Raw genomic sequence first — 27,422 nt, forward strand, 5'->3', positions numbered from 1 at the left:
TTATTTTCCCATATAGGTCATTACAGAGTATTGAGTAGAGTTCCCTCTACTATACAGTAGGTTCTTACTAGTTACATATTTTTTGTATGTAGTAGTATGTATATGTCAATCCCAGTCTCCCAACTTATCCCTCCCTCCTCTTTCCCCTTGGTAACCATAAGTTTGTTTTCTACATCTGTGACTCTTTCAGAGTAAAAATTAACAATCACTGAAAGTTGTCCTAAGTAGCATAAATCTTCCATCAGAATTTCAGCTTCTGTAACTACACACATAGGTAATTGGCTTTATATATATTCAATCAATTAACAAATACATATTATGACATATTAAAATAGACCCTTTCAAATATTAAATCATCTAGGCATTTCACTATACAAGTCACAAAACCAAGATGTTATAAATGTAGGGAAATTACAGATTACCTTAGTTAACTACATCATTTTTCAGACAAGGAAACTGAGGCTCAGAAAGGCTAAGTGGCTTATCCAAGATTAGACAGCCAATAAATGGCTGAGCTGGCATTAACAATCCAGGTCTCCTGGTTCTTACTCTGGTGGTCTTTCCACCACATCATGCTACCATTCAAACTACACATTCCATTTGGCATTACGAATGACTGAACATACTGAAATTTGACTTATACCTTTTCAAGGCCCCTTGATTGTATAAGGAAAGATAAAACAGGACCCATGTCATAGCAGCTAACATTTTAAGGCTTCATTTTGTGTCTTTTGTATCACTTTGAATTTCAAATGACTATCTCTAGCTTACATTCTGTTTCAGATGCCATTTCTCCCCAACTGTACAAACATCACAGTTCCTGAGTATCTGCCTATAGACTTTCTGCTACTCCACTTCAACTGCCCTTCTACTCCCACCATGCACCTTCCAAATGCTGTTAAATTATCTCATACTTTCCAAAGTCAAAATAGAATAATGTTTTGGGGACTCCCAGGTGGTGCAGTGGTTGAGAGTCCGCCTGCCGATGCAGGGGACATGGGTTCGTGCCCCGGTCCGGGAGGATCCCACATGCCGCGGAGCGGCTGGGCCCGTGAGCCATGGCCGCTGAGTCTGAGCGTCCGGAGCCTGTGCTCCGCAACGGGAGAGGCCACAACAGTGAGAGGCCCGCGTACCGCAAAAAAAAAAAAAAAAAAAAAGAATAATGTTTTGATTATATATCAAGTACACTGTAAGTTCTTGGTGATCGGGATGATATATATATTTGTATCATATACATATATATAATTTGTATTTATATTGTATATATTTGTATTATCTCGTATAATGTAAAGAACATTCAGTAAATACCTTATTGACTAAAAGACTGACACAGTGTTTTGGAAAATCAAGTGGTAGGAATCCGGGTTATGGAGACATTGTGCCTCGGCCACTTATTACCTGTGTGACCTCAGGCAAGTTGCTTAACTTTTCTGGGTCTCAGTTTCCTCATTTGTAAAACAAGGTTAATAATAGCATCCACACAGAGTCTTTCTGAAAATTAGATGAGATAATCTATTACACAATGCCTGGCCCATAATAAGTGCTCAAAAAATATTAGCTTGATGAGATTATATCAATACTGTTATTAACTACTCCTCTTCCTGTCATTCACTGTAATTCCTCCTGTCCTCGTCCTAAGCGGTTTGGAAAAATCTCCAAATCTGAGGGTTCAGTGAACCTCTTCTTTTTATTGAGAAATGTATCTACTACATAAATAGTAAGTCATCCAAATCCCATTAACTCTAGGTAATTTTATTTAATAATCATATTTTAAAAGTTGGACAAATAAATAAATGGCAAAGCAATTTTTATTAAATCCTGTTTTCTCAATGGCTATTTGGAATACAGCATTCATATGCAAGCTCCAAGAATATTGAATAACAGATAAAATAAATAATGATCATAATGCAAACCACATTCTGATTCCCACTTCCCTGCAAGTACAACTCCATGTAAGAATTACAAGAGCCAAAAAGTAACATGCTTATTAACTGTGGGCTACTCAGCTATACACATAGAGCTTAGCAGATCACGTGAATGTTTCCATATTCTCAATTAAGCTAATGGTTCCTTAGAGCCCAGTTCTTATAACCCCTTAAGAATTTCAAGATTTGCCTGAAAAAATATATCACATTTCCATGACTATGACTGAACACAAATTTGGAAAGCTCACTGAAAGCAAACCATCCTGGAAGACAGGAAATGGTCATTGTTTTCCAAGAAAGGCAAGACGCTCCTGCACAAAGGAAATCAAGCTGGTCTTAGAAGCTTAATCTCATGTCCCTCCACATAAACCTGTGTGAGCTGTGTGGATGGACCCTGCCTTTCACTTCACACACGGGAACATACTGGGGAATAAGAATAAGGTCACTTACCATTTGAGGTAAGAGACATTTTATTCAAAATTGCCATATAAATGCATCCAGAGAAGTATATTCCCTCCTTTTTTCACGTTTCATTTTATTTTAAAGTATTCAGAGATTTAGAGGGATTCTGGACTTATGATAGGCAAGTTATAAGCCTCTGGAAAAACCTGACAAAAGACTCAGATCTAAAATATTGTTTCCTAGATACATAGTGTTTTCTGCAACCGGGCTCAGTGAAACTTTCACTAGCAAAGTCTTTGCATTTCATCTTTACCTTATGAACAAAAACAAACTGCACTAATTGTTTTACTGATTTTTTAAAGTCTTGGGAGCAAAATGTTGTTCATGGAGCAAGTCTAAGAGCAGGAGATAAAAAATCCTGGTTCAAGTCCCAGCTGGTTACTTTAACCAGAACCCAAGCTTGCCCAACCACTGCAGAGGGCTGATGTCTGCTCAGTGGAACTGGGTGCTATTACACTTGTAAAGCAATAAAGACCAATATATGGTCTTTGTAAAAAAAAAAAAAAAAAAAAAAAGGATTTAAAATTCATTTTGAATGGCTTTGCTTCAATAGTCAAACTTGCGTGGGAGAAGTGCAGGCCTAAGTATTCTGATGGAGACTCACTGTCGTACAGCTCTTCCAATCCATGCTGGAAGCCCTTTACTGATACAACCCTCTCTGAATGAAGTCCCAAAGGATTGAACCCATATTAAAATCTCTAATATGAGAAGAATTACAGCAAGGTTACAATGTAATTAACCTGAGTTATCTTTCAAAACTCTTGCTGATATATATTCTGCCACTTCAGACTATGCTCACGCCGTGGTTTTTTAAATTAGCAAAGAAGGAGGTTTTCATATTCATTCTAACTAGAAGGATAAAGGAATGTTTGTATAAAAAGAGAATTGGTTGATACTTTCTATTATTTTCTAATATTATTCTAATCATTATATTCTTATCGTTTTTTTAAAATGGTGACTCTATATGGCAAAACCTTATTCTGTCCACTACAGAAAAGTCTGTGATTCTTATTTAAAGATCATGGTGATTCCCTTCATTTGAGGGAAAAGAAAAAAGTAAAAGCAGGGCTATTATTCTGTGTTTATAACAAGTCTGTTACCATAGTAACGACTGTGATGTCACAAACCCTACACCAAGGGCCAGATTCTGTCTCTGAAGGGGGAAGGGCAGCTGAGCCTTGGAAATTGGATGCAATTGGATGCAAACATGTGCAGCAGAATCAGGGTCAATGCTTGTGGTAATCACCAAGGCGCAAGAACTTCCCCTTCTCGGAAGAAAAAGGGTGCAGGAACAGAAAAGCAATCCCCCAGGCCCAGAAATAAGCTACCCCCACAGTTCTGTCTGCAGCTGTGCAAAAGGAGAGTGGAAATCCAAGCGAGTGTGGTATCACCGTGTTCCCGATCACGAGTATTCCATTGGGCCCACTGGCTGCCAAATGTGGATGGGATCCAGTGGTGAGCCTGCCTGAACACATGGAACACTCTCTGGAACTAGTGCCTGACCAGATGGAGCCTTCTGGTACCTCGAAGCAGGAGCAACTTGCTTCATGATGGCAAGACTTTAAAACCAAGCTGGGGGGTCACCACTGCTGCTCATCCTGGTTCACAGAACCACAGATGCTTAGAGTTAGAGAACTCATCAAGTCTCCCAAAAGATGTGGACTTGAAAAAAATAACCTTTTGCAGGAACAAGTTGTATCCCCTGTCACTAAGGAATCTGAAGTAGCAGATTAATAAATACTCCTATTCTGATACAGTCTAGGGAAGTTTCGTATACATACGCTGATAAGGCAACTTTATACTAAAAAGAATACCGGATTAGGAGTCAGAAGACCTTAGTGCTAGTCTTGACTCAAGTACTTAGAAGCCACCTGACCTTGAGAAAGCCATTTAACCTATTTGAGCTTCAGTTCTTTATTTAATAATATCTCAAATGCTATTTCCCAGGGTTATTGTAAAGATCAAATTAAATAAAATAATAAAATCTGAATGAGTTTCATAACTGTAAAGGGTTTAATACAAACATAAGGTATTATTAGCATTTTCACATAGCCGGTTTACAGTATAACAGGAATAATTTGAAGGCTAATGGTTATTTTCTTTCCAGGAATCCAGAGCATACATACAATCCTCTTCTTCCCTATCCCGAGAAGTAGACACTTGCACGATACAGTAAACTCTGAATTATTCAGGGGTTGATTACCAAGGGGCCTTTTGTTCCTAGCCATCATATGATTTATTAGTTTCCCTCAGAAATGCCCCATTAACCTATATATGGCTAGACCATTGACAGAGTGTCCCTCAACTTGATTACCTTGAATAACAACTCTGGTAAAAGTTTTAGGAAAAGGAAAAATTGAAATGATTAACTAGATGGGAGTTTTTGGATAATTTGTGGACTTTACACTTATCTATGGATAAGTACTCACATCACTGTCACAGAGGCTATGGTCATGGTCAGACAGACTGAGACTAATCCAAACAAGATCCTAGCACTTTCCCAGTGAACAACAAAGTAGCCTGTACTATCTTCTGCATGTGCAATAGGAATTTGAATATCAGTCATTCATTCATTTATTCAACAAACACTGGTGGAGTGCCTATTATGTGCCAGAGCTCACCACATACCCTGAAAACCTCACTATTTTCCTGCCCTGTCACTGTCCCTTCCTCACGATATTACACAGAGCACCTTGACAAATCTCATAGCCTGACTCTTAGAAACTCTATTCACCTTCCTGTTATTATGAGACTTTTGCCAATCTTACCCTAGTGCTAGGGTCAGCAAGCTATTGTCCCTAAGCCAAACCCTGCCTGCTGCCTTTTTTGTAAATAAAGATTTATTAGAACACAGCCATGCCCATTTGTTTATGTATTATCTACGGCTGCTTTTCTGCTACCACCGCAGAGTTCAGTAGTTGTGACAGAGACGGTAGAGCTCCAAAGCCTAAAATACTATCCGGCCCTTTACAGAAAAAGTTGACTGACCCCTGCACTAGATAACATAACTAAATCAAAATTCATCTCTCCTGTAAGTTTCTGTTTAGGGAATAATAGAGTAAGCTCCTTGAAAGCAGAGAACCTTTGTGTATCTTTTTCGTGTCATATAGAACCCTGGAGTAGGATCGAGTCAAGGTTTAGAGCATATACAGAAAATTAAACATGTCCTTCCCTACATTCTGTTTTCAACAGATGAGTGCCTTGGAGTTCCATGGAAGACAGCATAAAACCACTGGTGTTCAGTTACTCTGGCTTCTAAATCCTCAGAGTTCCTACATCTAAGACTTCCAAGGCTCAATTTTTGGCCTCTATCCTTTGAATATTTATTTCCTGATCTGATGTGGAATTAGAGTTAAATAGGAGCTGTGTGCTTGAATTCCACGTGGCTGGCTCAGCAGGAAACTCCAGGGCAGGTTTTTTGGCATGCCAAACTCATGTTAGCCTCAGCTATGCTAATTTCTAGAGCTGTTTGCTTTGCTCAAATAAATCTTAGAGGGGAATTTGCATTTGGATACACACTTTTTTTTTGCACAAATTATGTGCATGATAACTCTAGGGCAGAATAGGGACTGAAAAAAAAAAGAACAAGAGGCATGGTGTTTACTGAATGGTTTTCATGTGGCAAGCACTATGCTGGTGCTTTACCTACATTTTCTCATCTCATGGCCACAACTATCCCATAAGGTGAAACTGTGATCCCCATTTTACAGATGTGGAAATCATATAACTTGTCTACACTCACAGAGCTGGTAAGTGACAAAGCCTGGATTTGAACACAATCTGTCTGAATGTGAAGCCTGTGTTCTTTTCACTTAGTCACACTGTTTTCTTGATACCCTCATCATCATCACCACTCACCTAAGCCACTGGACATAGTTTCAAACAATGAACCCTACATTTAACAAAAGTAGTCACCCTTCCCTCCAGTTGTCCTATGCAAAATATGTGTTTGACCTTTAGGAGATAAATTTGGGTCCCTCTGCACCATAAAACAATGAACCAAAGGAGAATAGTGGCATTAGAGAGACAAACTTTATATGATACACAACTTATGTTAGTATTTAGTAGACAAACACGATTACAAGTGATTTTGACAGGTAAATGGATTTTAATGACATATCTGAGGACCTCAGTATGAAAGGACACTTTTGCTGCTAAAATGTCATAGGCCAAGCAAAAGAATGTGCCCATACCATGAAGAAAAATGTTAGTAATATTTAGAAGATGGTACAAATATATCTATAAGCCGAGGAATTTATATCTACAAATATCTTCACTATTTATGGAAACATAACCAAACACTTATCTTCCTTAAAAAAAATACAAGCATTAACTTTAGTGAGTTATCATAAGTACTGCTATTAAAACTCAGTATTTATCATTGTTCAATTCAACATACAGAAAAATAACCAGTGTATCAATTAAGCGTTCTAGCATAATTCTGACATTTTACAGCAAGCCAGATACAATATTACTGAACTTCTTTCTCTGTGTGGAGCATAACTGTAACCTAGCTTGCAATAAGATTTTAAGACTGGCTTAATAAAACAACACCATGCTCAGCCCATTGCCATCTAGCTTAATACACCGCCATCTAATTTTCTGGAAATATAAAAGAACTGATTACATTTTCATGCAAATGAAATTCAGATCTCCATTTTTTTTAAGCTCTCAAAGAGCTTTGCACAAATTAGGAAGAACTCTGTATGAGATGGGTAACCTAGGTTGTTTCTTAAGTGGATTTATAAGAAGGCACGCTGGGGAACAAGCCTGCCACACACACTTTACAAAGTGCCCCTTCCTTCGCAAAACCCCCAGAGGGGACATGATCCTCACTGCACCACCACCCAGCTCAACCATGGTTCCTTTTTTTCTTGCTAACCAGGCAGTATATATCTTATTTTTTAAATTAGTTCATCCTTTTTTATTTTAAACAGATGATTTCAGAGAAGGAAAATAACTTTTTTTGTAGCCAAGGGTAGGAAAAATTTATTGTCAGTTGAAAGTTGACAGCCTAAGCAGTAGTAGATTGGCTTAATAAAACAATACTACTTTAAATAATACATGCACTAACATTTCTTAGCTGCAAAGTCCCTAAAACAGTCTTTTCCAAAATTAACTTAAGCATTTAATAATTACCATAGGATGGTTAAAACAATTTTCTATCAATCATTATCACTGGAAACCCCAGTATTGACTCACCTGCCGGTGGCTTTATGAAAGGTGGCGGAATTAAAGGTACAATAATGGGCACATTGCCATGATCCTTTGACCCTGCAGGTGAGTCACTGAGTCCATTTCCTGTGGCAAGCCCTGAATAGCCTGTGCTTATATTGTATGGTGAAATAACACTGTCCTCAGGTAATTTTGGTTTTGGCAAAGAATTTTCTGTAAAAGAAGAAAATCACATTCAATATGATGAAAGGGCTTACAACCACATTTTCTCAAGTAAAATGGCTATGGAATAAAAATTTTTTCTTGCAAATCTTTAAACACTTTACCAGAGCTCCACAGACCATGCTGGACCTTTTCAGTCGTGTTACCATAAATTTCCAAAGGGCTCCTTTATAATTTGCTCCACTACGATAGCTAACATCTCAACTGTACTGTGGTGATGAATTTTAGCACTGTAAAAGCCCATAGAAAATTGAGAGGCAATTAACCCTTTCCACGTACAAAGGGATATACAGCAGACATCGCTCTCTGTCTACCAGGGGAGAAGCTTAAAAAGTGCCCCCGTAGCACTGTAACCAGGTCCCACTGTATTGTAAACCTGAGTGATAATATAATCAAAAGAACCAATGAGAAAGAAGCTGATGATTAGGAAAAAACTGTTGTTTCACAGGGTAGACCCATTAAATTAACCCATTAGTACCCATTAAAAATTAACAAAAATGATTATAAAGAAAACTTATAATGATATGAACCTCGTGAATTTTATCCTTGCATGTGAATCATTAAACACAACAACATCTACAACACTCAACCACAGAAAACAACTTGTGCCCTCCAATAACGTATCCTGGCACTCTCTCCATGTTCCCCAGAGGCAAAGATTATTACCTAGACCAAGTGTTAAACGAGCTGTTAGTGTACAGAATATAAACTCATGACTTGCATTTTTCGTTTACGGTGAAATTGATGATACTATCTCTGTAACGTGATGTGTACAATTTCATACCAAGCTTAACATAAAATCTGTCACATACGTTCAATTCCACATGCCTGGAGGACAGCTCATTTACATTTCATTGCTTGGCATATAAGAAGGAAAAGCACTATCTTAAAGACTGGAAATAAAATGCATGAACAGGTAGTTTATGCCAACAGATATTGAATGCAATGAAAATACTGATCAGATTGCCAATTATATCACACAATTAGTTTTAGTCATATTTTATTAAAGTTCCCCGAATGGATTGCTTCTTCACATACTCCTTTTCTTTGACAAACAAACCCTCAATCCAAATTTAGGTTCATAAATTCAGTATGCAGATCAACACCCACCAATGGTTCTAGGCTTCATGAAATATCAGGCACTGCTACCCACCGGCAGATTCAGTGTTATTTCAGCTCCACCAACCTTCTAATTTCTACACTTTGGCTGGGCTTTGATGATCATTCTTATGGAATTATATAGGACCCAACCATCTACTACTCTCTTACTCTTCTTCTTACCCTATCCAAGGCTGTGTGGATGAGGCAAGGGTGAAAACTTCAAACAGAAAACAGAAATAGGGCTTTCCTTTAGAATTCCCACCCAAAAAGGGGGGAGGAGAAATTATCAAACTAACCATGATTGTCTCTTACAGTCTGAAAATCTAAACCTAACATTTCACTTAACAGAAAGCACCAGTCCTTAACAATTGATATATCGAAGGGCTCAGGAAACTAGAAATTAGCAAACACTGTCCCTTTCTATCAATTTGTGGGCAGGACCACAGCGCTTAGCTAGCCCTTGTCTAGCTAACTCTCCCATTGCTGGATGGAGATTAAGCTGTGTCTATTTTTGTTTTCTGTTGTGCTCTTATATTCTGCAGAATTCTGCTTATGCGGATGTCCATTTAAATCAACCATTGGCATCATGAACAAAACGAGTCCCAGAGCAACTCAATTCCGGCAGGTTGAGATAGTTAATCCTTGTTTGCATGAACGAAAGGACATTGAATGTCATTACCTTTGAGAACAGAAATGTGCTGCCGGCTCTCTCCATCCGTAGGATAGTTTCTGAATTCAATATCTTCACCATCTTTCAATTCAACCTTATCATAGCCATACCAGCCAAGAAGTTCATTCATGGTGTTTTCTGCAAAGTTCTGAAAGAGAAGCATAGGCTACTTATGTATATAATCAATAACTATTTGAAAAGAACACATAAATCGAATTCTGTTTCCACCACCCATTTTCTGCCAGCCCCTCCCTACCTCCCTTAGAGTCACGTTCATTTTTCAAACCACGTTCAAAACCTGTCATGCGTTTAAATCTCAGGATGACACATCCAATTATGACAGGCCTTCAGACATTTGCAATTTAAAGATAACAAGAGAAAGGGTATTTGTCAGTTTTGCTTAAGAATAAGAAGTCATATTTTGGCATATCCTTCTGCAAATTCTATATCTTACACTAATACAAAAATATTGAAAGGTAAAAGCACAAAAACAGCTAAGAAGAAATTTTGAAACTGAAAACAATCGACCATTTTGTGGCTTAATTTAAACTAGAATTGCTTTCTAATTTAGGTGTTTTTTCTTAACATGACTCTTATCTCAGATAAAGCAAAATCTCAGCAGAGAAATAATTTCTCAACTGTCAACCACTACCATCCAGAAAGCTGAATAGTCTACAAGGGTTTCCCTTTTTAATTTTCCCTTTTGTAACAGTATTCTTTAAACATTGAAGCATAATTTCCTTTACGAATTCCACTAGTGACAGATTCTTTCCCCATGAAATCAAAGGTCACTGTGATTGTCTTCTGACAAGTAACATAAAAGTACCAAATAACTTTAAGGTTACTGGCCAGCTCAGATTTTGGATAATGTATGAAAACACTTTATGAACTATAAATCAGTATACAATCAGCCCTCCATATCTGCAGGCTCTGCATCTGCAGATTCAAGCAACCGCAGGTGGAAAATATTTGGAAAAAAAATTCCAGAAAGCTCGAAAAAGCAAAACTTGACTTTGTCATGCAGGCAACTATTTACATAGCACTCGTATTGTATTTACAACTATTTACCTGGCATTTACACTATATTAAGCATTATAAGTAATCTAGAGATGATTTAAAGTATACAGTAGGATGTGTGTAGGTTATATGAAAATACTACACCATTTTATATAAGGGACTTAAGCACTGCGGATTTAGGGATTGTGGTGTGGGTGTGGGGTGTCCTGGAACCAATCCCTTGTAGATTTGGAGGGACAACTCTACAAAATATAAGGCATTATTATTGTTATTATTATAGATATCAAGCTGTGGAAATAATGGGTAAATAATAGTTGGACAGATTTAAAGCTTATACTACCAGGTGACTATTTTTAATGAACTTAACAGCTGCTATATCTTAATGCTTGTGTGTGCCTTAAAGCATCTCTATCTGAGAAAGAGAGAGTAGAGAAGTGGTTACCTGGGGCTGGGGGCAGCGGAAATGAGGAGATTGGTCAAAGGGTATAGTATAGCATGGTGTACAGTATGGTGATTATAGCTAACAACACTATCATGTACTTGAATGTTGCTGAGATAGTTGATCCTACATCTTTTCACTGCAAAAAAGAAATGGTAACTATATGACAGGATAGAGGTGGTAGCTAATGCTACGGCAGTAGTCATTTTACAATATATAAATGTATCAAATCAATACATTGTACACCTTAAACTTGCACAATGTTTTGTGTCAATTATATCTCTTCTCAATAAAGCTGGAAAATTTTTAATAAAAAGAAGGATCCTATACTACAGAGTAAGATAATAAATGTTTGTTGAATGAATTTTTTTAAGGCATCTTTATCAGGCAAGGCAGGCTGAGCCTCCTAGACTGAGCTAGAAAAACTATATATTCTAACCTTCTCTGTGGCTCAAAGAATCTTTTCTCATTCTCCCTAGAAGTTGTCATTTCTGAATTACACTGGGATGTATAATTTATACCTGAAACAAGCACCCAGGCTAAACCAGCATGTGCACAGCCTCAACATGTAAGTTCCATGTTCTCTTGAACTTCACTTTAGATTTCAGCAGGGGTTGCATAAAAAAAGAAAGGAGGGACTTCCCTGGTGGTCCAGTGGGTAAGACTCTGCGCTCCCAATGCAGGGGGGCTGGTTTCGATCCCTGGCCAGGGAACTAGATTCTGCCTGCGTACTGCAACTAAAAGTCCACATGCCGCAACTAAAAGATTCCACATGCCACAAGGAAGATCCCGCATGCTGCAACTAAGACTCGGTGCAGCCAAAATAAATAAATTAAATAAATAATAAATAAGTAAAAAGAAATATTAAAAAAAAGTAAGGATATTACACTACTCCATAAAAACACACCTGGCATTTCAAACCACCCACAGGCTGCTAGATTTTTTTTTTTTTTTTTTTTTTGCTTTAGTACCCACTTGAGCTCAGAGCTCCAAATGGGTCAATCTGTGATGGTATAATGCACAAGCAATTTTTAAAAATCTAGCCAGATTGATTCAGTGTTACCATCCACAAGGCCAACAGTCAGCCATATCAAGCTTTAGTGAGGTATTTATTCTATCTGATGGCTGGTCATGTCCACATTAAATAGAAATTCTTTTCATGAATGCACAAAGATGATATGATCGATATGTATAATAAGCTCAGCAACTTCTGGAATACCACTGAGGAGGATTCTGCTAAATGCTGCACTACTCAATCAAAAGAGATTGCTTTAATGAGGTGTCAGTCTCCCCTAACACCCAATTTCTTTCACTTAGCTGAGTGCCTGGACTGGAGAATGACAGTCCCTAAGAACACAAACCAAGGTCCTCCATCAGGGGTCTGGCAGCAGAAATCTCCAAGGATAAGGATTACACCTTGCATCAAAAAAACAATGCCCGACAGTGCTAAAAGCCAAGTTCAAGCCATCCTACTGGTTTATATGCTGTTTGCCTCAATCTCTAAGAGAAATGTGCCCAAAAAACAGAAAATCTCTTGCATAGTAACTCCTGGCCACCATATCTAATTTTCTAGACCATTTGTATCTTGGGCACCTCTTTCTCTGGTTCTGTCTAACCTCTGAAGCGACACAAAAGCTACAGATGCATAATTCACAGAGCAACCTCCCAGCCAAGGATATAGATTTGTTTGTTTTAGTCCAGCTGCAAATCCGTTCAGCCTTTCAGAACCAATCCCAGGGATGGGATCCAGAAGTTTCAGACATTCACGTAAATACTGAAACCTCAACTGGATTACTAACACAAAATTCATATTATTTGGGCATCTTAAGTGCATCACTTAGTTTACGGTTTGTCCTGAAAACTCAGAGGCTTCATGGAACAATCAATATGATCAATATGGAATTGATCTATTCCATGATTTTCGAGTTACTATAAATGTCAGTGAAAATAAACTCTAAAACATTCCCTTTCTTATCATTGAAAGTAAAAAGAAACATATTAATATTTTTTACATATTAATATTTTGATATATGACTGGAAAAGCAGAAAACAAAAGGTTTATAAAGCCTTGAGCCATAACTCCCAAACTTTTCATAAAAAGTCGAACAAGAATAAAAGAAAAAGAAACACCAAACTACAAGAATAGGTATCACCTCTGTCTTATATACTATTGCATTAAGAAATCAAAGAACCTCAAGGAATAAATAATTTTTAATTTCTAGTTAGAACTTGATGCTAGACATCATATGGGCTCGCTATGGTGCTAAACCAAAGGAAATGAAATGGATTTTTGCAGTTACCATCCAAGAAACATAATATATTCTAGGAGAAGTGAATTTAATGTTTATGGTCCATACGGGTTTTCAAGTTTTTCTACCAGAAAATTAAGGTGATAAGAGTTAAAGTGCAGAGAGACTTTTGAGGTAAGGTTGTTCGATAATAGGACAAGCCACTGTACTAAGAGAAGTTGTAAAATTTGCTTCCCCCAAAATCTTCACCCAGAATTTCTCCTGGAGACTTAGAGCAGGAAACTCAAGTAGAATCTCTTAAAGGCCCTTCTAGCTCTAAGATCCTGTGAAATCAAAGAATTTCTACTTATACAAGAAATAAATTGCCTTTTGCAAAGAAGTATCATAATTACAGTGATCACACAGCATAAATTTTACTGAACAGCCACTATCTCAAATATTTTATCATTGTTCCCATAAACCATCAAAATGTGCCAGAATTTCAATATTCTGGCATCCAAAACACATTTTGCAGACTGCCTCTCACCCTTGGAAGTGGCACAAAAATCCTCTCTCATACCATGTGGTCCAATTTGGGTTTGGAAAATAGGTCACTATAATTACAATGATAATGTCTAACACTCTTATAGCACTTTACAGTGTTTCCACATCCTTTAACTCTCTTGTTCCTTTCAATTACCCTGTGAGTTAGGTATTTGATTTCCACAGTAAACTTTTGGTGAACCTCTGTGACATCCTCATTTTACGACAGAAAATTGGAGCATACAGAAGGTAAATGACAGGCATGAGAGATCACCTAGTAAAGTCAGAATAAAAATACAGATCTTCGGATTCTTATACCAGGACTCTTTCTATTATAAATTCTGTACAGTCCAATGTGTCAGCAACTCCAAAGGAGCTACCTCCTTGGACCAACAACAGTACTGCAAAGAAATCATATCACTGATGTCAATGTCACATACAAAGAGCTTTCCAACCAGGACATATCTACCTATGCTAAAACTTTGCTTGTGTTGCGACTTGATCATTGATCTCTACTCTCCTTAATTGTCTTTATTGTTGGGATAGGGGTTCTTAAAATTCATAATCAAAATTTAATCTTCTCATCTGACAATTTTTTGCCATCACATCTGACTCTAATGGCTTTGCACTTTTAATACAATACCTCCATACCCCTTCCTCTCCCTTTCCAATTCCCCTCTCTCACCTCCAGGGTTCCTAAAGAAAGAAGAAAAGCCTAAACTTTAATCTGAAAGCATGATCTTTTCCTAGAATTTATTTTTTAAAAAGGTCACAGAGGGCCTCCCTGGTGGCGCAAGTGGTTGAGAGTCCGCCTGCCGATGCAGGGGATACGGGTTCGTGCCCCGGTCTGGGAGGATCCCATATGCCGCGGAGCGGCTGGGCCCGTGAGCCATGGCCGCTGAGCCTGCGCATCCGGAGCCTGTGCTCCGCAACGGGGGAGGCCACAACAGTGAGAGGCCCGCATACCGCAAAAAGAAAAAAAAAAAAAAAAAAAAGGTCACAGAAAGATAGTGGAAAGACAGGAAACTTAACTATTTCCCCACTCCTCTGAGTTCTTAGCAAAGTTTATTTTTGTTGGAATTTAATTCCCAGGACATTCATTAGACACTCTCCTTATTCAACTAGAAATACTGTATGCATGTCAAAGTTCACTCTAAATGGTTTTTAATTGAACATTTTACCAGGTAAATAATAATGACTTGACTTCAAGTCATTTTGAAAATCACAGTAATTATAAAGCCTCAAAATATTCTGAACTGCAAGTACTTCAAGGTCTTCAAAAAGGACTAATGATTTTATTCTGAAAACACCAAACAAAGTTTAAAATATAGGGTAGGTACCACCGATTTCTCTTATCTCAGGCCTTGCATAACTGAATGTCAGATGTGTTTTCAACTTGGTATCCTACCCAAGAAAGCAGAAAGTTTTCAGAGAGCTCCCAATCATTCATTCAGATGAAGGGAAAGCAACATCCTCCCTCTTCCCACAAACATAATTCCCATTTCCACTCCAAGTCCTACATCCCTCCACAGTACTAGTAAAATATGTCATCTATCCCAATGAAACACACTATAAGTTACTTGAGGGCAGAAACCCTTTATTTCATTTTATGTCCCATCTAGCACAATGCCTAGCACTTAGAATCTAATCAATAAATGTGCTAACACATTTGGATACATCCATAAATATTTTTAAAAATATGTAAATACAGAAAAATTATCAAAAAAATTCAGGACAGCTGATTCTAAAAATGAATATGGGAAAGCTTAAAAAATTATAATATCCAACGTTAATGAGCACTCTCAGACTTTTTTTTTTTTTTGATGTGGACCATTTTTAAAGTCTCTATTGAAATTGTTACAATATTGCTTCCGTTTTATGTTTTGGTTTTTTGGCTTCGAGGCATATGGGATCCTAGCTCCCTGACCAGGAATCGAACCCGCACGGCTTGCATTGGAAGGCAAAATCTTAACCACTGGACCGCCAGAGAACTCCCACCCCCGGACTGTTGGGAATTCAAGTTAATTCAACTTTTAGGAAAGGTAACTTGACTCTCTGCAATAAAAGCTTAAAAATTTACATACCCTTTGATTCAGCAATTTTATTTCTAGGCATAGTAGGGACTATTCTAAGGAAATAGGTGCAAAAATAGGAATGTTCAGGGGTTTCCCTGGTGGCGCAGTGGTTGAGAGTCCGCCTGGCGATCCAGGGGACACGGGTTCGTGCCCCGGTCCTGGAGAATCCCACGTGCCGCGGAGCGGCTGGGCCCGTGAGCCATGGCCGCTGAGCCTGCACGTCCGAGGCCTGTGCTCCGCAGCGGGAGAGGCCACAACAGTGAGAGGCCCGCGTACCACAAAAAAAAAAAAAAAAGAATGTTCAGGAATGTTTATCTCAGTGTTGTTTTCTTAGAAACAAACTATATGCCAAACAATCGGAATTCAGTTAAATAAATTATAGACTAGTCATGAAATTACTGAAATGGAATACTATTTTGCCACTAAATATATGCTGTGGATAAATTTTTACTGCCATGAAAAGCTATTAACAATATGTTAAGTTTTAAATGGAAGGTTAGTACACTATAAGACCATTTTTGTTTTTTGGGTTTTTTTTTAAAAAAAACATTCATCATACATAGGAAAGGACATGAAAAGACATACATCAAAACGTTGACGGTAATTGTGTCTGGGTGGGAAAATTACAGGCTTTGTTTTTCTTTTTGCTTATTTATATTGCTTATTCTACTATTTATGTCATGTCCATGTATTATTTTTACAAAAATCAAAAAATAGTTTTAAGTAAAAATTAACTAACACATAGTCTTCTCACAGACAACCATGTCAGTCATATTCACAGTCCTAATGACAGTAAAAAGGATCTGCCAGTTACATTACTTAACTTCAAAACATTCTTACACACATTATCCAAGAAAGCGGAGCATATGAGAAATACTTTCAAAGGAAAAGGAAACCCCCAATCCTGAACAATTTACAAGGTGGGGGAAAAAATGCTGGTATCTCTGCCAGTTAAGGTTATGAATAATAGAATGATGGTTATTTTTGGAAAATATTTTATCTCCCTTTTCACTTCCATGGGTTCTGACTGACTTCTGAGGTAGATTTCTATTAAGCATCACTGGGTTCACTAATTAAGATTTGTAAAGGGCTGGGAGGATGAAGCTGCAGAAGAAAAGCAGTTTCTTTTGTAGGAAGTAGGAATTAAACTTGATTAGAAATCAATTTCTAGCTCTACCTATCCCCAGGTCTGAAAGTTAAAAGAATTATAATATCCAGTGTTAATGAGCACTCTCAGACTACTGGGAATTCAAGTTGATTTGACTTGAAGTCATCTCTCTTAACACAGATCTAGTGGATCGGTTTTATTTTAAGGTTCTACCAAGAAGCAGACAAAATTTAAATAGTGAAAAAGAACTGTGGGAAGAGCCCTTTACAGACTACAAAGTACTTCCACGCTCATGATCCTACTGGGTCTGATGGTATCCTAAGGATAAGCCACTCCCACAGACATCCCATTTGAGGGTCATCCACATGCATGTTATGTTAAGAGCAGCCAGATTCATACTCTTGGTGCAGACTTTACCCATTGAGCCTTGCTGTTTGTATCTGAACTGCATACAGATTTTTGGCCTGAAATCCTTTTAAGAAGGTCACTGAGCTCCATTTGGGTCATTTTGCAGCATTGTTCTCAGCCACAACACAATGATTAGCACACAGTTCTAAGGGCAAAGGACACATCAAAACACTAAAATCCAGCTCCGACCTGGAGCAGGCCTGAGGAGAAAGTCTTGCTCTCTTATTGACACAGTCTGAATTAGATGGATGTATTATTGTCACATGAAACCAAAATTGTGTGTTTCCACATATAAAAATCTATGTTGCTTTATTGTCTTGTTGTGACACAGAACAGACAATTATGTCCCCATGTTTTAATCTGTGGCCAGGACATCAAATGTCCTAAAAAGGTCAAAGAAATGTGTGAAATTGTGGAGCCCAGCCCTGGGGCTAACACTGTAGCAGGCATGGCAGGTGTGCAGCTGTGTGCAGCTGTGTCCTATCACAGCTGCAGCACTGGCCTTAAAATCACCAAGTCTTGTTACGTTGTTTTCCTGTCCATGCCCAAAGCCACTGGCCTTAAAGCAGCACAGAGTTCCACAGCCCTTTAGTTATATAAGAGATATTAACACCTATCAGTCTACAGATTCTAAAATATACATTCAGCAAATCTCACCCAGCACAGGCTTTCATGTCTGTTTACATGTTTCAATTGGCACCATCAAAAACAAAGTTGTTGTTTTTTTCCTTCTACCCTGGAATATCCCTTCTCTTTTAGGAAAATATTCAATAATCTTATTAGCTTGAGTACAAGTATGGCTGACTTCCCATTCCACAAGAGGAAGTTTTAGACTTCAGAGATTTTTAAATGAGCCACCTTCTACTACTTCTAATAATTTTTTCAAAAAAATAAAAAGTATAAAGACTCAATAAAAAGAACACTTCCTTAGAAGATGCAAGAAGTCTGGTCACCCTTGCAAGACACCTCTATTTCCCTGGACCTCTCCTTTTTCAGACAGTCACTTGTATTCACTGATATTTGCCTTTTTTGAGGCCCTGTTTTTGACTTTCATTTAAAAACTCTGTTACCTCTTGGTTTCTATGAGTCTGTCTTTCACACAAGGAGAGTAGGGCTTGGCTTCTCAGAGCAGTGCTTGGCAAGCACAGAGGCAGGAAACGCAGAAGGGAATGAGTCTGTCAGACTCATTTTCTTCTAGTTCAAATGTTTATTTCAGATTCGGGAGGAAGTGGAGTGGTTCCTTTCCATTTCCTCCTCTCTGGAACCTGTGAATTGTGTAAGGCTTAGAGAGTCTCACTCCACCACACACTATCCTCACCAGTTCACAGATGGAGAAAGAGACTCTTTTCAGAAAACTCCCGGTTTGAACAGAGCAGAATTCATAGCTCTCTGTGCCCTCCCAGGACCTTCTCTTATGGCTTGAGACTAGAGCCTTGAGCAGGAAAACCGAGAGCAACGCAGAGGACAGGGCTGGTGGGCTCGGGAATATCCTACACCAGCTCCCAAGGGGCAAGCACCATGCTCCGACTGACAATAGTTCCCAGCCCTGCCACGTGGCACACCTTAGACCACTGCTCAGCCAGGGAGGTCTGACATAATTTGTGAATGCCACAGCGAGATCTGGTCCCAAGCCCACTTGCTAGGTTCCTGAGACTCACTGTTTCTGACATCAGGATGGAGTTTCAGGAGCAAAATTTAAAATATACCTGTTTTAGTAATGAGCTGATTTCAACCTTAAACACGCTGACTTTTCCAATCCACACTCTGATATCTCTATTTTATTTTATTTTATGGCAAGCTATTTAAATCACTGCACTCACCAGCTCAGCTCTGCAACTTGCTTTATTGTTTATGCAATTGACACAGGTCATTTTTAATGCCAAATGGAGACCATCAGAAACTAAACTAGAAAATCTTATGGTGAGTTTACTACTAAACTCTAACAGATGTGCCTGACTCTAACTGTAGGCATTAGGACTGAAGCATAATTTTAGGTACAAATTACTTACTAAGAATATTTATAGACAGAGAAATTCAGCAAAGACCCTAAGACATTTAACACAGATTATCCTGTAGTTGAGCAATTGATAAGGAAGCCAAACATTGTAAATGCATTAATTATGGTTTGTTTAGGAAAGTTTCCAGGGCAGAGTGCTTGATTTAATCACAATGGTTTTGTCAAAGAGTTTTAAAAGATGAAAATCTGACTCATTATCTCTACTTATAGTTTACTTTTTTTTGAGTTGTATTACTGTTTGGTAGTCACTAACCATGTTCACCAAGATCTATGCACATAAAATACATACCCTTAAGTGCAACTACATTTACACTTACTCATATATTTACATTTGCACATCTAATATTACATCTAGCTTTTATGTTATGTTCTGGATGAACACCTGAAACGAATTAACACTTCCCTATATCAGAATTCCCTCCTAAGAGCCATTTATGATGATACATGTGAGCTAACAATATATTGAAGGCATATTACAGTAGATACAATCACAATATTCACTTTAGAAACCAAAAGTAGTCAAAATATAAATTGAATTGCCATCTGATTTTTAAAAATCCTCTCTACTGGTCAGTAACTAAATAGGGCAGACTGATTGTAAGTACAGTAAAGCAACAAGTCTTTTTAATTAAGAAAAACCAGGATGAAGTGGTGGGGGGGAAGGAAAGATAAAGAAACATTGTAAAGGTCATAATGAGTCAAACATTTCTACTTGAAGCTATTTTCACTAAAGGACATTAAAAGCAAGCTATGCCAAGTCATGTACTTTTCACACACAAAACTATATTGTATCAAATTTAAATTTGTTACAACTGCTTTGTACATTAAACCAGTGATAACGAAAATGTAACTCAATATCTGATCTAGTGAAACAGCAACCAACATTAGCTCCCAGCCACATGAAGACAATCTCCAATGCCATTACTGGTGTCAGCTAAACCTCTGCCAGTGTGTCTTCTCTGTCCATTTTTAAATAAATTTGTGACTACCTCAATTAGGAAATCTTGAAGGAAGTCTCTATGATGAGGCAATTTTGTTGCTCATTCTCAGCTCCCTGCATTTGCTGTACTTAAAATAGATGCTTATACCAATGTCCTTTCTATTACCCGAAGGGGAAAAAAAAATCACATACACACCAGTCCTTTTTCTTTCAGCTCGCAGAGAAGCAACTTGATCCAACCAGTGTTGAAACCTGAGTAGGTCACTGTACACCACGATAAAATTCCCTAATCCCTGAGCCAACTCTCCCTAAGGGGGGCCTCCTCCGGATCCTCCACTTCCCAGGCTGACTTTTGCATTCGCTCTCTCCTCTTTCCCCCTTTCATTTCCCCTACCTTCAAGCCTTGATATGTGATCCACGGTGGGGCTCAGGTTTCCGTTTTTACAGCTTAGGCCGTGCTAGCTGTATACATTCCTTTCTTTCTGCCGGGCTGTGATTACTTACCAGGGCTTAGTTTACACTGGTCCAGATGAAAGCCGTTCAGATGAAGGCAAACACAGCCAGGCAGCTCCAACGGCACCGATATGAAGCTGCACAAGGCCACATTGTGTTCTCGGTGACATTTTGTTGCACATATTTTAATGCAGGGCAACCAACTTGTTAGGTTACTCTACACTTTAGGTTTGGGGAGATGGAGGGGTAATAATACCATGAGGTTCAGGGAGGGGTTTTATTGATGTGGTTATTAACATTAAAAGCAGAAAAATATTGATGAGTTCAAAATAACCCTTCCAGCTTTTGACTTTGAGAAATCACTTTTAAAATGAGGACTTTTGGTGCTATTATATTAGAAGAATGCATACTGAACAATTCCACTAGAAATGGGATTTCATGACTCACTGGCATGATGTGCATTGACACGACTGAAGATTCTGACCCGGTGTCTCTTACACATCGTTCCAAACTAGGGAGAAAATACTGATCCTTCAGGCAATCGAATTATTTGCTGCATAAAACTTCTTATTTAATGCTACTCTGTACTGAAATGATAAGGATTAAAACTTCAAATAGTAGGTGGTGACTTGGAAGAAAAATAACATTTTAAAAAGAGGAAATTCTGTGCACGAAGGTTAATTCCATACTTAGTCCTGCAGCATTGGCTAAAAATTGTGTAATTTTTCCCCTTCACACAATGTTGTTTTTGTTTCTTCCTCACCAGTTCAGACAAACATCTGTTATACTGTAGAAGGACAACTATCTCCCAAACCACGGAGTGCTCCCGCAGCCAAAGTCAACAACGTGAGCCCCAAGCATCGAGCACAGTCAGCCTTTATATCCAGCCGGGATAACATTTCACATGTTTTGATTAAAATTAGCTAATTTGTAATTCTAGAACCTATGAAACTTAAAAGCTGCCATCCATATAGATCACATTAGACAGTGTTTTAAAGGGCCAGTGCACACTGTGACTTCTTAGTGGCTTTACCTCTCTCCTCTTCCTCCACTCCCAATTTAAAGTGAAATGGAAAAGTAATCTGGGAATGCAGGACAGGAGGGAAAGGCGAGTGAGGAAGGATGGTTATTGTAAACTGTTTGAATTCCATCCCAGACAACTCCTGCTGGTCTCTTTTTTAAAAAACTGTCTATCAATGGAATCAATGGAGGTTTCCATCACAAGGAATGGCACTGATTTCCAAGGCAAATCTTCCTTAACTCTCCTTGGACTGATGCTGCACCTCGTGCTTCCAGGCACTAAATTCGTCACCCAGAAATAAAAACCCTTATTCCAAAATGCAGATTGCTACAGACATTTTCTGGAAGAAAGGAACACTAAGCATAGGCACCTAGGAACAGATATAGGATGTATTATCCGTGTGCCCCTTTCTAAACGTGGGCTTCATTCAAGGCACTCTCTAGAATATGCTTGTTCTAATCAAGACAACGTCAAACCCCAATAAATTTTACTTAGTTGCTTGCCGTCTTCATCGTTTGTCTTTTAAATAGCAACTTAACCAACCTGACCAAGTCAGTGGGCAGTGTTAAGGATTCTATGCAGAAGATGGGGAACACCAAGACGGCTGCAGAATGAAAACTAAAGTCCCCCCTGAAATCTGCTACTTGTTTGTAACTCAAAGAAAGACAAAAAATACAAATAAAACAATTTTTTAAAAAAAACTCGAGAGACTCGTGAAATCAACACAAAACAAAACCCTCACCGGGCAAAAGCCGCAACTTCATGGAAAATAAGTGGGGGGGACGAGGGGGGTCCGGAGCCGAGCGGTGCTCTTGTGCAATCACTCCAACGTGAACAGCTGGAGCGCCAGGCTGCTGCGCTCGCCACCTCTGGAGCACCGCTGGCCTGGCGGGGAGCCCGGCCTCGCCGACAGGACTCCGGGCTGGCCTTTCCGAACAATGGGCAGGCGCTCTGCGAAGGCCGCCCCTCAGACAGCTATCTTGCACCGGGGTTTGCCCGGGTCTGCTTAACTGGGAAGTGGAGCATGCAAAGGCGAGCGGGAGGCGGAGGCAGCCGAGTGAGAGGAGCGAGCAGCTGCAGGCGAAGCGAGCCGGCCGTCAAAACGGTACCCAGACCCGCGCCGCTCGGGCACAGCTCGCCCCGGCACTGACAGCCCCTTTACACCGTCGCCGCTGGCTTCTAGTCGGGAAGCGGGATCGAGGAACGGGGAGATGAACTGGGGAGAGGGGTGGAATCCAGCGCTCCCCGGCTGCTCCGGCCCGACGGCTCTTAACTTTGGAGGGATCCTGGGGATGGCTCCCGAGGAAGAGGAAAAAACTACCCCACCGACTAGGAAAGCCTCTTCACCATACCCACCCGCCACTTGGGCTCCCGGTCCCCTCCCTCTGAAACGCGCCTGTTACCAACCTGGGGTTTATAAGGTTAAATAGTATGTGGTTTCCCGGCCGCCCCTCCACCCCCATCAAATCTGAGGCAGGCAAATCTCGGGGATGCAGCCCGAGAGTTGGTCTCGGTTTGCACCTGGAGGAGGAGCTGAGGCGTTCTGGGCATCCTACAGAAACTGACAAGCGCTCCCCTGTACCCTCCGAATCTATACAACGGCCCAAAGGGAGCAGGCGGAAGAAAGAGCTCAGGCTCTCTGGCCCCGAAGTCCAAAAATACCTTCATTTCCTCATTGATCTCCCTTTTCACTGGGTGAGCCGGTTTCCTGCTTCTTTTATTTTCCGGAGGTCTCCCTTCTTTCTCCATTTCTGCCATGTTTTTGTGTCTGGTTTCTGTGGAGATGAAATGGCTGCTGCCGCCGCCGGCGGTGGTGGCGGCGGCGGCGGCGGCGGTGGTGGAGGTGGTGCTGATGGTGGCAAGGCTGGCGGAGGTAGCGGTGCTGGCGGGGCTGGGGCTGGGGCTAGGCGGGGGGGAGGGAAGGCGGGCGCCGGAGAAGCGGGGTCTCTTCTAGCGGCGGAGAACGTCAGTGGCTGTCAGAGGGAAAGGTAGCTCGAGGAGTCTCGGGGATGCCGCCGCCGCCGCCGCTCCTGCTCCCGCTGCCGCCGCCGCCGCCGCCGCCAACGCCGCCGCTGCCGCCGCTGCCCCTGCCGCCGCCGCTGCTTCTGCCGCTCCCGCCGCCGCCGCCGCCGCCGCCAGGCTGCATCCTCGGTGCCCCGTGGAGTCGTCAGCCATCTTCCGTCGCTCTGTCCGTCTGCATGGGCGAGGGGAACGTGGGCCGGGCGCGGAGAGAGCGGCTCTGGGCGTGCGTGCGTGGATGTGTGTGTGTGTGTGTGTGTGTGCGCCCAGGAGAGCGCGCCAGCCCAGGCGCCCAGCGCCTCCCGCTAGCCGAGCCGGGGGCGGCGCCGGGAGGAGGGGGCGGGCGGGGGAAAGGTGGGGGGGCTAGGACAGCCCCCAGCTCCCGAGCGGGCGTGGCTTCCACCGTCACTGTAGACGCCGATGCTGCGCGGCTCCGGGGGCTGCTCGCGGCCGCTGGCTCATCCGCGGCGGGCACCGGCGGGACGCGGCGCCCCTCACGGCCGCTACCTCGGTACGACGCCCCCCCCGGGCTCTCTCCGACTCCGGCCGTCCCCCTTAGCTCGGTGATGAGGGCCCGGGTGGGCTCGGAGTTGGGTTTTGAGCCCGAACTAGAAGCTGCTGAGGAAAAATGAATGTGGTTGAGGGGAGGAGGTTGGGCGGTGGGAGGGTGCGGGGACCCGAGGTCGCGTTGCTAGAGGTCCGCTTCCCCCCTCTCCCGAAGAAGGCAGACTGAGCTCGCCCCCTCCGGATGGCAGCACCGGGGTCTCGGGAGAAGGAAACCACAGTCCCGACCTCCCCACAGCTGCCAGGACAGTGTCCCCTTCTGGGGGCCACCTCCGGGCTCGTGAGGCTGGAGGCCCCTTGGAGAGACCCCCGCGCCCTGCTCGGCTGGTCCCCAATGCGGCGCGGGCTACGTACGACTGCGCTTGCTAGAAGGCTTTTGCCTCTCAATGAACCACTTAGAAGTAGGACATCTCGGCCTTCAGCTCCCTGCTCTTTTTTCTTTCTTTTCCCTCTAGTTCTTTCTCAATCTCTCTCTCTCTCCCTCTCTCTCTCTCTCTCTCTCTCTCTCTCTCTCTCTCTCTCTCTCACACACACACACACACACACACAACGTCTCACTACAAAGTAACAGCCTTACCCTGTGACCCCGCACTCTTGTCCCGGTGCCCTGAGTTTAACCCCCCAAAGATTGGGTGCTGCTGGGAGCGCAGGGTCCCGCGTGGGTTCCATTCTCCAGGGAACGGGACTCCCTAGCCACCCCAGGCGGGACCCTCCCTACCCTCTGGGTGCACTCTTTCCCCTAGACTTCCCTGCGTGCGTCTGCTCTCCCTGAGACGTGCTCGCTCGCCTACTCTTTGGGCCTCTCTGTCCACGCCCGGGGCCAAGCTCGGATGGCGTTTCTCCCTCTCTGGGTTGAGGCATTGGCCTGAACGTTTTCATGAGTTTTCGGTGAGACACGCAGCCCTAAACCGCTCGTACACGCGGCGGGGGACACATTGACGTTCCGGGCTTCGCTTTCCGGCGCCGCGACACTTCGTAATTACCTGACACAATGCGATATGGGAGTGTCCATTGTTCCGCTGAGTGTTATAGTGGAGTGTGCATTGTGACAGTCAATGGAATTTTAAGTCAGTGGAACTTAAAATTACACATTTTTTAAAGTACTAAAAGACAGAATGAATTCGGTGTGCGGATACGAGTAACCTTTCCATTAAAATCTCAGTTTGGCCTGTCAAACGAGGCTCATCCTGGGTATTACACTGCCTAATTTGCATTTTGGCATTGTTTTGTTTCTTAAACGTCAAATTAGAGCTCTTTGGGAGCGTACTCAGGAGGGCTGAGTACCTCCATGTTGGCTATGTTGCCTTTTAGCATCATTTTCTTTCGTAAAGGTCAAATTACAGATGCTTGGGAGGGTACCCAGGAGAACTGAGCACCTCCTCTCGCCTCTTCTCTTCCCTGTCTGGAGAGGAGGCTGCACCCCGCTCCGCGTGGCTAGTGGATCCCAGGCGAGCCAAGAGGCCAGAGGGAGCGGGGCCGAAGCAGGCTCCGCAGCGCCTGCAAAGGGTCCGCGCGAAACGCCCCAAGGAAAGTTGAAAATCCTGGGGCGGTTATCCCGGACGCGAAAAAGTCAAGAGGCGAGGGTCGATGAGGTTTTAGAGAGTCCTCTGCTGTACAGGGGTCCCCTATTCGAGATGTTACCGGTAGCCTCTGGGAGTGTACCCAGGTATACACTGGTTGTGAGCCCAAGTGCTCTGGCCAGGTCACGCAGCCCGCAGTAGCCCACAGCTGAAGACGACCTAGGCAGCAAGGATGCGGGGAGGAGCCCAAACCTGTTTGCACTAACACCCCCCTCCCCCTTCCTGGAACGTTAACACAACATTTCCGAGTGTGTGAGAGTGGGTGTATTTCGCAGTGAGGAATAAGCATCCTAATGCCGTTGCTGGAAGGGAGAGAAGAAGAGGGAATATTTTTGATTTTTCAATCTGAATTTCATCCAAAACATCTGATAAATGATATGTGGGTTGGAGTTAGTTTGTCTTCTCTGTTTTGTCCTCTTGGTCTTTAATGAAAAATAGTGAGAAAACTTTTTTTGGACTTTAGAATATTCTAAAAGTGTGGAAACATATGTTGTAAAGTGTACACAAAGAGAAGCTTTTTGTCTTCTGGAAACATATTTAAGTCCCCTCTGTTTCCTTTGGTGCCAGAACCATTACAATTGATTCACTGTGTTTCAGCTGATATCAAATACCAAGTTATATACCCCAAGTCCTAAGATACAGTTTCACAAGTTAAGAATAAACAGCAAAGGTGAACTGTAGCCCAGAGTTATGTTTAAAGGCAGCTATACTTCCTTTAAAGAAAATTACTTGCTCTGCCATTGTTCAGGCATTTAATAAAAATAGTTATATTAATCAGCCACCTGTTCCTTTAAAGGCATATGTCCTCCAGAAAACCTAGGTGAGAATGCTGAATTACAATCCACAATGCACATCTTCAGTGACAGAATGAAAGCTCATAAAGTATGTGTGAGGAGACTTTTAGTCTAGAATAAACTTCAGAGCTGATGATTGTTGCACGTTGGCAATGACAAGGTGTAGGTTTCTTCAAATGTGCTACAGATGAGGACAATTATAACAAGTTGCTGCTTTGTGAATACCATGAGTCCAATAATATTCCCTGGATAACTTCATACAGTCTGTAAGAGTATAACCTTATGTGGACAGGAACAATCAATCTCATACTTATCTCAGAAGAGCCACTCTTTTGCTTCTTTGACTTACCCTTATGCTCCCCAATCATCAGCTTGTTCTCTCCCTCTCTCTCACACACATACACACATACACAAACGCACCAAAGACAGACCCTGGACATAGAAAAAGTCTTCAATTTTCCCTTTGGTGACTAGTCCTGCCAGTCACCAAAATAAGCACAGGACTGACCTTTCATACATTCATTCCTCAGTTATATTTTTGTGACTTCTTTTACTCTTCAAGGTTGCTCTTGATGTTCATTCTAGCCTGATTCCTCCAGAAAATGCATTGGAGAGTGGATAGGAAGACCCCAGGGTGATCTGCCTTCAGCCCTCAACCCCT

General features: G+C 41.5%; 1 protein-coding gene across 2 annotated transcripts in view; it reads right to left on the reverse strand.

Annotated features, from left to right (window-relative positions):
- Nucleotides 1-23,891, reverse strand: part of SOBP (sine oculis binding protein homolog) — a 153,485-nt gene extending 129,594 nt beyond the window's left edge. For both annotated transcript variants that reach the window (XM_082633479.1, XM_082633478.1), the window contains exons 1-3: nucleotides 23,467-23,891; nucleotides 9,565-9,703; nucleotides 7,590-7,775 (exon numbers count right to left, since the gene is read on the reverse strand). In XM_082633479.1, the coding sequence (XP_082489605.1) occupies nucleotides 7,590-7,775; nucleotides 9,565-9,703; nucleotides 23,467-23,562 (421 nt within the window). In that variant the 5' untranslated portion in view covers nucleotides 23,563-23,891. The remainder of the gene's footprint in view (nucleotides 1-7,589; nucleotides 7,776-9,564; nucleotides 9,704-23,466) is intronic.
- Nucleotides 23,892-27,422: the final 3,531 nt, after the last annotated feature.

The sequence above is a fragment of the Mesoplodon mirus genome, assembly GCF_964341445.2.
Source record: "Mesoplodon mirus genome assembly, chromosome: 10".
In the NCBI taxonomy this organism is placed as follows: Eukaryota; Metazoa; Chordata; class Mammalia; order Artiodactyla; family Ziphiidae; genus Mesoplodon; species Mesoplodon mirus.